General features: G+C 30.5%; 3 protein-coding genes across 3 annotated transcripts in view; 2 read left to right on the forward strand and 1 right to left on the reverse strand.

Annotated features, from left to right (window-relative positions):
* Ctns (lysosomal cystine transporter cystinosin) overlaps positions 1-5280 on the forward strand; it is a 36276-nt gene extending 30996 nt beyond the window's left edge. The window contains exons 4-10 of the mRNA XM_076409514.1: positions 2948-3130; positions 3187-3327; positions 3387-3486; positions 4322-4484; positions 4540-4667; positions 4730-4847; positions 4901-5280. Coding sequence (XP_076265629.1) covers positions 2948-3130; positions 3187-3327; positions 3387-3486; positions 4322-4484; positions 4540-4667; positions 4730-4847; positions 4901-5034 — 967 coding nt within the window. The 3' untranslated portion in view covers positions 5035-5280. The remainder of the gene's footprint in view (positions 1-2947; positions 3131-3186; positions 3328-3386; positions 3487-4321; positions 4485-4539; positions 4668-4729; positions 4848-4900) is intronic.
* A 203-nt stretch (positions 5281-5483) lies between these two features.
* Positions 5484-6791, reverse strand: U2af38 (U2 small nuclear riboprotein auxiliary factor 38). Its single transcript, XM_076410330.1, has 5 exons — positions 6493-6791; positions 6281-6435; positions 6073-6227; positions 5813-6012; positions 5484-5757 (listed from the first exon to the last, which is right to left on the reverse strand). The coding sequence occupies exons 1-5, from the start codon at positions 6534-6536 to the stop codon at positions 5613-5615; spliced, it is 699 nt and encodes a 232-aa protein (XP_076266445.1). The 5' UTR covers positions 6537-6791; the 3' UTR covers positions 5484-5612.
* A 139-nt stretch (positions 6792-6930) lies between these two features.
* LOC143200066 (COMM domain-containing protein 8) lies at positions 6931-9708 on the forward strand. Its single transcript, XM_076410331.1, has 2 exons — positions 6931-7083; positions 7138-9708. Exons 1-2 carry the CDS (start codon positions 7027-7029, stop codon positions 7630-7632), a joined length of 552 nt encoding a protein of 183 aa, XP_076266446.1. The 5' UTR covers positions 6931-7026; the 3' UTR covers positions 7633-9708.
* The last annotated feature ends 773 nt before the right edge of the window (positions 9709-10481 follow it).

Consider the following 10481-nt stretch of genomic DNA (forward strand, 5'->3'; position numbering starts at 1 on the left):
AGCTTGCATTATTAACCTTCATAAAAATTAACATGTTAAAAATGTCATCTGATTGTTGATCTACCATCATTTATACTTGTGTGTCGTCCATTCTATTGATGTACTCTGATGGAATTACCACTTTTTAACATTTAGGGCATATTCGTCCTATATGTTCGCTTCCTTCTCTATCCAAGAGCGTTTTCCAGTTATTCTACGAAGTACCCTCATTTCGACTGTCTCTATTATTTTCTTAGCTTTCTACGGTGAGATAATAGGTCATGTGTTTCTTGATTTGATTTCTTCTTCAATATTTTTGTTTCTTCTTCAATATTTTGTGTAAGCGTCCTCTATTCTTCTCTATTTTTTTTTCCTGCTAAATAATTTTGCCTTTATTTTCCAGTTTTTTACACCTTTTTGATGTCATGCGTTTAGTTCTCCGAACTGTATTCTCATGTTAAGGGACTTGACAATGCAATTAAATGCGATCTAAAATTCGGTGTAGACTCTACACATACTCTCCTTTCAGTAAAAGTATATTTTTATTACTTCGTTGATAATTATGTTGACGAGCCGAGAGCTAAGAAAATCACCTTGTCGAAAACAAGGACTTATCTATTGTATAGAAGGTGTTTGATGTTTTTTAACTCCACACGAAAGTGAACATTCAAATTAGTAAAACACAGATTTAAACTGTTCTTTCTGTTATTTTCCTTATAACAAAAACCACATGTGTGTATAATTTGTACGATCTGAAGTCTTGCTGTTCATCTTCTAATGATTTTAAGTTGTTAATTTTGATTTCTATATATTGTTTTAGTGTAGTGTTAGTGTGTAGTTTAAGGGCAATCTCTTAACTCCATTTTTAAAGTTAAGGGTAGTGATGCTTGCTTGCCATTCATCGGGTATAGAATTTTTTCAAATGACAATGATGTTAACTGCTGTATGACACATTGATCACTGTATTTATATCATTAGTTCGAGATGCCACTTTATCTAGGGCTATTCTTAATCTTTCCAGCCATCACATTGTATCGGCTGTCTCAATTTTTACATTGCCTTTCGTTTTTGTTTTAAAATTCCTCAATTCCTTTTGGTTTATATTTATATATGCTATTTTTTATTTGTTTCAACTAAATCATTCATCTCCTATCCCCGAGATTTAACAAAGCACCAAATTGTTATTCCATAGTGCATATTAGCCATCCTACATTCATTTTGCAATTTGGTTTGGTTTCTCCCAGATTTGTTCTTAGCTTTTAACCGATTCTGATGTTAGTAGTTTTCCGTAATTGATGTATTCTATTTTATTTTCTTTGCATTAGCATTATATTTGATAATCTTTGATTAATTCTAAAAGACAGCATCCTTAAAACGTTTTTTTGAAATTCAATCCTGCCAACCAAATTCTTGATTGGTTCAAGTTGGTTGGCTTCTATATGTGTATAATTGAACAGGTGAAAGCAAAACACTTGCTATTTGTGTCTAAATTAGAAGAATCCGCAGCCCTCGGGAAAGTCCCGAGATTGAATTTCTTTTTCCCGCGAAATGACGCTTCTTTTACTTTTTCTTTGATCTACACATATTTGGATATATGTATTATGTTTGGATTTACTCAAGATGAATCTTAATTGTATAAACTTATTTGCAATAACAGATCTCGGCCTGACAGATAGATGGCGCTACTAGAATTAAATCCATATGTTTTTTAGTTCGCCCTAAGCCTCAAAAGATGCGTGTATAAATTTGACAGCTGTCGGATCGTTGGTTTGTGAATTATAGCATTTTGAGTGAAGCAACTTTTGTTATTGTGAAAAAAATGGATAAAAAGGAATTTTGAGTGTCGATAGAATATTGGTTTTTGAAGGGAAAAATATAGTTGAAGCAAAAACTTGGGTGAAAAACTGCTCCAGGAAAATCAACCATCAAGGATTGGTATGCTAAGTTTAGATGCTAAATCGACAAAATGATTTTGAATAACCGTAAATTGAAATTGAATGAAATAGCAAACACTCTAAAGCTATCAACTGAACTTGTACATCATATCATTCACAAATATTTGGGTATAAGGAAGCTCTGTGCAAAATGGGTGCCGCGCGAGCTCACTTTTGACCAAAACAACGACAAGTTGATGATTCGGAGCACTGCTTGAAGATGATCAAGCGTAAGTAACCCGAGTTTTTGCTCCATCATTTCACTCCGAAGTCCAATCGACAGTCATCCGAATGAACTGCACGCTCCAAAGCGTGGGAAAACGTAACAGTCGGCTGGCAAGTTTATGACGTCTGTATTTTGAGATTCGCATGGAATAATTTTCATTGACTACCTTGAAAAAGGACTACCATCATCAGCGACTATTACATTGGACATTTGACATTAAACCGTTTGAAGGGCGAAATCGGCAAAAAACGGCCGCATTTAAAAAAAAAGTGCTGCTTCACCAAGACAATCCAATGTATTAAGAATCCATGAATTGGGCTTCGACTTTCTTCCTCATCCACCGTATTCTCCAGATCTGGCCTCCAGCGACTATTTCCTGTTCTCAGATCTCAAAAGAATGCTCGCTGGGACGAAATTTTCGTCGAATGAAGAGGTGATCGCCATAACTGAGGCTTATTCTAAAGAAAAGGACAAAAATCGTACTACAAAATGGTATAGAAAATTTGGAGGGTCGCTATAGTCAGGGTATCGCCCTTGAAGGGAATTATGTTGAATAAAAAAAAATTGCCAAAAATCTGTTTTATTATGGTAGGCCGGGGACTTTTCAATTGACCTGTTATTTTCCATTTGATGTAAATTCTTCGAAACCAATTCAAAATTTTATTACAGTCGATGTAATTGATCAAAAACTCTATCAAGATTTATTTTCCTTTAAACAAGAATAATATCATCATCATAATTATTACGAAAAGTTATTGTTAATATAACATGGTAAACTTGTATTTCAATAATAACGATACATTTTTAGGCAAAATTGGACCGCAATAAATGACACACTCAACCTAATTATTCAACACGATGATATTGTTAGTATTGATCCAACCTCTTTAAACTTGAACCAACCGTTCAGTTCAACGATACCCCTTAAAATTACAGGCCACAGTCCAGGAAAAACCGATATCTATTCCAATACAACGAATAAACTAATAAAGTAAGTGTGCAATTCTGTGCTGTATCCTGCCATATTAAACCCTTGTTTTATTTCAGTGTGGATAAAATATACTTTCGTGTCACGGTATATCGACAGAAATCACTCGATACGGTTTCTGCGGTGATAGGATGGATTTACTTCGTTGCGTGGTCAATATCGTTTTATCCTCAAGTCTTTATCAATTGGAGAAGGAAAAGGTGACTTGTCTGTAATAAAACACCGGTTACAGAGGTTTTTGAATCAATTTTATTTTTAGCGTTATTGGTCTGAACTTCGACTTCTTAGCTTTAAATATTATAGGTTTTATATTGTATTCCGTGTTCAATCTGGGACTCTATTTCATTCCTGAAATAAAGGTAAGTAAATATTTTTATTCCAAGAATTAATTTTGATATTTTCTAACACAGTTCCGTAATTACTGTTCATTGTCACTTTGTTGATAGCACTCTCTTCTTTCATACTAGATGATCAGTTCTTAAAACTCAAAACCACTTTTAAGTAAAGCTCCACAGTGCTGTTAAACAGTTTAGTTTAGTCCCTTTGCTGTCGACATCCTCTTCTTTCACACTTGACGATCAGTTTTTAAAATTCAAAATAATCTTGAACTAAACTTCGACAGTACTCCTAATAGTTCAGTTTAGTGCCTTTGCTGAAGACATCCTCGTCATTCATACTAGATGATAAGTTTTTAAAATTCAAAAGTGCAAAGCAGTTTAGTTTAGTTATAATTTAGTTTCAATCAACCCTAGGAAAAGCCTGCCAAGAGCAAATTGAAACATAAAAATCAGATTTCACCGTCATATGAAGTTCCAATGAGCCTCAATAGTTGGTAATAAATGAATATGTTCGCAACAAAATGTCTTCAAAACTTCAAAACCGAATTCACCAAAATGTTGACGAAATCTATAATAAATAATAAAAGGATCGGCCTCCTACTTCTTGTATTACAATTTAAGCGTGCCATTCGTATTTAATTCTGCTCATCTTGTACCTTAAGACTTGTTTGTTGTCTATTTACATATTGGTACTGATTTATTGGATAAACTACCAAAACCGCTTTCAATCACTTTTTCGTTTAACACTTTCGTAACTATCGTTCTAGTTTTCTAAGTTTAAACAAACTCTCTTCAGACAATGATTTAATAGGTTCACTAGCATATCATTAGTGTTTAACTCCTATTAATTTTTTAGGAAGAATATGCTAATAGGTATCCAAGAGGATTGAATCCAATTCAAGTTAATGATATATTCTTTGCTGTACATGCAGTAATTTTAACATGCGTGACCATAATTCAATGCTTTCTGTATGAAAGAGGGGACCAACGAGTTTCAACGACTGCCAAAGTAATATTAGGTAAAATAAGAGTATTTGGAAAATATTGCTGATACTAAAACTAACTCTGTTTCAGGAATATTTGCTGTTTTTCTTAGTGTGCCAGTTTTTCTCTCTGGGTTCCAAGTCATCCATTGGCTAGACTTCTTGTACTATTGCTCATACGTGAAACTAACCATTACTTTGATTAAATACATTCCACAGGTAATACATTATTCTATATAGTATTGGTGATTTATAACATTTTTTAAAATTCTTTAATGTAGGCCTATATGAATTACAAAAGAAAAAGTACAGATGGTTGGAGCATAGAGAATATTCTTCTGGATTTTACTGGTGGAATATTGAGCATGTTACAAATGATCTTAAATGCTTATAATTATGGTAAGATATTTAGGTATGTAGTAACCTAAGTAAAAATTTCTTTTTTTTTTCAGATGATTGGAAATCCATATTTGGAGATCCCACCAAGTTTGGCCTGGGATTGTTCTCTGTAGCATTTGATATCCTGTTCATGTTACAACATTATTTCCTGTACAGAAATTCATCACCTAATCAGTATACATTCTAGCAATAAACTATAATTATATATCAACAAAGTGAGATTTATACAACCTAAATTCTAAAATTAATAAGATCAATATTTGCACATCACTCACATTAGGTAGATTATCTTGAAAGTTCCTTTTATCTCCTTGAAATATAGAGCAAATTAAGAAAGTAAATATTAAAAAATCTAATGAATCAGTATTTAAAATTAAATCTTACTTAATACTGTATTTATTTATTTAAAAAATAAATGTTTAATTTTGTTTTACACCACTTTTTTATTATGCATTTCCTATTTAATTAAAAGTAACTTATCATTTGATCATCAGATAAACATGAATGACCTACCCCACATATTCAATTTCCTTAACAGAACGGTATTATTAAATTTTATTTAAAAGAAGAAACACACTATTTCATCTCAAATTATTTTAAGGTTTAGCATATTAGAGAAATAATAAAAATACAAGATAAGGGCTACTCACTTTATTTATTAAGTTTAATTGAATTATTACAAAAATCTGAATGGATCCATTAAAAATTATTACTTAAATAAAAGGTGAATGCACCTGATATTAGTGTGCATCATTGTCCGTGTATTTAGTATCTTCCACTTCTACTTCGGCGTCCTGGAGATCTGCTGTTGCCCCTTCTATCTCGGGATCTTGATCTAGCACGCCTTGGTGATCTAGACCTAGATCGTGCTCTAGTAGTGCGTCCACCCTTCTTACGTGAATAAAGATATCTAAAAATGTTTGCATGTTATAGAAAATACTATATTAAATTTTATACTATTGGACCTTCTTAATTCTCTTGAAATTGGCTTCAAGTGCATGAAGTTGCAAAATCCTGAACGTGTACATTCTCCCATTTCATATTGACGACAGCAGGCTTCACGGAAATCTGTTACAGGACTTAATTCAGCATACACTGGCCGACCTCCAAACCAGCGATTGTTGAGGTCATTTACAGCTCTTTCCGCATCCTCCTCACTACGAAACTATGAACAATATACAGTTATTGATAAAAGCTGTTAGGAACTGTTAGATCTATTGCATACCTTAATATAAACATTTCCCACCAAATGATCTCCAAGATTATCACACACATTCATCTCTTCAATTTCACCATACTTATCTTCACATTCTACAAACACATCTTCAAAGAAATTATCATAATGTTCTTGCATTTCTTCATCAGATACATTAGCAACCACTGGAAGAGATTAAATGAGTAATAAAATTAATATAACCAAGAAATTTACTTACAATGGCTTCCATCAGCAGATTTTGCTGAATTTTGAGGATTTACATACAGATTTTGTAACAAACACGTTTGGGAAAAAGTAGGTCTATTATGAATCCTAGAGCATCGATCTCCATGTCTGCATGCACCGATTTTGAAGTAAAATGAACAATTTACTCTAAAAAAAAGAAAACCATGCAAGGCAAAAGGCTTAAAGTGGATTTAATGTACTTACTTGTCCTTTTCTGTACCGAAAATAGAAGCCAGATATTCGGCCATGATAATTAATCCAAAGTAAAAAAATGCTGAAACCAAACACCACAGAAAAATCCTGTCTCTGATGCTCACAGTATATACCTACTAGTTACTCATGCAATTATCATGAAATAACCATAGAAAAATATAACTTATTTATTTCTGTTAAATACCAGAAAGTAGACACAAAAACGGCAGCTATGTCAAATATTAGACATATACTTGAAAATTGGATGTCAAACAAAAAAGTCAATAAAACACTAAAAATCAAGCGACTCCAATATCAGAACGTTCGAGAAATCAACCTAGTTTTTTTAGTTGAGGTTATCATATATTTTAAAAACTAATTTTAGGTGTGCAGTAATTTATGATATAATGGAATAATATAGCTGTCATCTATATATATATACTTAATTTTTTTTTCTTATCTATTTTCCGAACGTAATTACACTTCCTGTATTTGACAGTTGCTGTGGCTATAGAATAAGAATAATGAGTTTTATGCTTTATAAATATGGCTAATCCAGTTTATTTCCTTTCTAAAGTCCACGATTTTGAACAATTCTCACAGGTATCTCATATACTCAATAATATATAAAGATATCTAATTTATTATTGTATTTAGTTTGTCCACCTGTGCATAAACGACATCACGTTTAATCCAATAAACACTGGTCAATCAACTGGTGGCGCCATCAACTGGATAAATGACGAATCGCGGGTAATTCAAAAGGAGATACAAAAAGTATTCAAAGATTCCATAGTGAAAGAGGAAATTTCTTTACCGGATAATATTCCGACACAAGCCAAAGCGATATTAACGGACATTTTCAATAACAGGCGTAAAGATATTTTAAATAATGTTATAAAGGCTCATTTGGCCGATTCAGGACACGTTATTGTGGAAAACTTTGATTGGAAGCTTAAATGGATATTAGGTTCATCAAAATTAGCCACAATACAAGAGCCAATTTGTCAAATCGATTTAGAATGTGTGTACAAAAACGGTAGTGACGCATTCGAAAAGAAAACTATTAATTTTGAAATGGATTTAGAGAACTTGAATAAGCTTATTGAAGCTTTATTGAATGTAAAAAGGAAATTGAATTCACATGAATAAAACTGGTATTTTATGTTTATTTGCTATGCTATGTGTTAAGGTTATTTAAGCTATTTTTTAACTAGTACAATAAACTAGTATTTATTAATTTACTATTGTGACTTACTTTACTTAAGCTACAAAAGAGATTATAGAGAATATAGTTATTCAAAAAATGGTGGATGTTCTTTATACATTATGTATTATATATATATATATATATATATATATATATATATATATATATATATATATATATTGTTTATATTGTACTTTTTAAAAGTTTAAACAAATTAAATATATTCAATATAATATGATAAATTCAATAAAATGCAAAATCCTTTAAGATGTTACACAACAGGCACATTTATTACCGAGAGCCGTTCTTAAAATTTATTCCTTTGAATGCACGGTCCAACAATGAGCTTAAAAATTAATGGATTTGAGATTACATCTTATTGTCATAAGGAAATCGGGAAGTTATTTTTTTAAAAATACTTATTCTTGTTTTTATTACAAAAACAGTAATGAAAATAATTTTGTCTGAACCTCATAGAAAACACTAAATATTATAAATCAATTTCACTTGTGTGACCACAAATAACTTTTAATTATGCTGAAGGTCATAAAATTAAAAATTAATAATTGAACAAGAACATTTTGTGTTTTGATTTGAAAATAAGTTGCTGTTAATAATGTATGTTTTCTTTGACGATATTATTCTAATATTATATATTAATAATTTTTTCTTATTTTAATTACCTTTAATTTTTGATACATTATTAACATGGAAATCAAATTAACCATATATACCAACAATATAAAGTTATTTTCAAAGTTATTGTTTTTAATTTTATATGACCTTGACCTCATTAATATTAAGATTTTTATATTATTTAATTAAATATGAATGTTGGTTTGTATTCATTTTTAGTTGTAAATGTAGCATTGTTAATATTTTTCGCGATTAGATTTCAATTAGACATGATTAGAATTAGATTTTGATTATATATTATATATAAATTACAAACTGAACATTGACGAATTTTAAGCATAAATATTTAGTTCCATATTTTAAAAATATACTAGACTTAAACCCTATTAGAACCGCTAAAATAATTAATTCTGCAGATTCCTGTAATATCTCAGTATAAGTTTAGGTATTACTTTTCCTTACATTAGAGATTTCTATAATATATTCTGGTAAGTTTTTTAACTTTCCTTCAGTGGCCGCCAGGCATTTGTTTAAAAAAATTTTTATTCATTGATTAATATGTCTAAATATTTAAATTTATTAGTGTTGCAAAATATGGAATGAACACGACTACCGACTCTAGTACTATTTTTTACTATCGACTGTCGTTAGACTCGCCACTACTTGTCTAATAATGTATCGAATTTATAGTTTGGAAATATATAGTTTTTTGTTTTGTTTGTAATATGACTGCAAAAACAATGTACGAATACGTAATAGGGTAAAAAGAATAACATTTTTATTGATAAATAATAAAATACTTTTGACTGTGTTTATATTATCTTGCAACTATTAGGTATTTTTTTAATCTTTATCTTTTTGGCTTTTTCAAATTTTCTAAGTCTCTCAATGTTTATTCGATCTTTTTGAGTGTTAAAACTTTTATTGAAGTTTCAACGAGTAAACATTTTAAAATACTGAGTTTAACGGCTATCGATTGATTTCAATCGATACTTACTATTATAATACTTACTATATAATAATTATATTATACTACTATTAATTTTCACTAGTGTTGAATCGACTGAAATCGACTATCGACTGTTCAGTAATTGACTACTTTTTGCTACCTACTATTTAAGTCGCTCTTTTTGGTTCGACTGTTTTTACTAGTAACTGTTTTCAGTCGACTATTTTCAGTCACTATTTTCGGCCCAACTGATTTTATTACTATTTACTATCGACTGTTTCAGTTGTCTACTTTTAGTTACTGTTTTCGGTTCTACTAGTTCATTCGACTGATTTTTAACATTTTGGCCTTCCGTCCTAGCCGCGACCTGGAAATTAATGCGCCGCATTTATGCTTATATAGACTTACATGTAATATATGTGGTTTTATGTTTTTTTTTTTTGTAGTTTGCTTGTGAATAACTATATATTGTAAATTAATATAGCAGCATTTTGGAACCCTAGTTTTCGAGGGCAAAAAAATTAAATTGTAATTGATAAATAATAAGATACTTTTGACTGGCATATTAGGGAATACTTTGGACTGGTATAAAGGTAATACTTTTTTGATAAACTTTCACGATTTTTGTCCAAGCATTTTCTTTGTCGAAACTTTTTTCCTAAAATCTTGAAAACTAAAATTAGGTTTCAAGGGTTTCAGAAATTGCATAGATCCAAAAGATTTGAAGAGTTTTTTACAATAGCAGTTGTTAAATTTCTTTTAAAAATATTAACGATAAAGAAGTGAATAAAGTATTTTAAATATTTGTAATAAATACATTTTCTGATATGAAAACTCTACTTTCATATTTTGTTGGCTATTAAGAAGAGCAGAATGTGTTCAACTTTTACAGCCCATTGAAATAATGACCACCGAGTTATCTGGTGAAAGATATCCCAACATATCTTTAATTATATGGTTAATAAAAGAACTGCAAAATTCCATCAAATTCACGATTTTAACAAGTAAATGGGGAAAAAATTACAAAATTGTCTATTAGATGTCGTCAATAAAAGACTGGCAATTTTAGAAATGAATATGATATGCGGGAAATCCACATTTTTAGATCCTAGATTTAAAAAAGCAGGATTTGGTATTGCAAATAATGCTGAGGCGATACAAAAAGTTATCACAAAAGAGGTATCTTCCATTCTAACTTAAAAAAAT

This window comes from Rhynchophorus ferrugineus, unplaced genomic scaffold, assembly GCF_030347505.1.
Source record: "Rhynchophorus ferrugineus isolate W39M unplaced genomic scaffold, kcgeb_rfMv2 rfM7, whole genome shotgun sequence".
NCBI lineage: Eukaryota > Metazoa > Arthropoda > Insecta > Coleoptera > Curculionidae > Rhynchophorus > Rhynchophorus ferrugineus.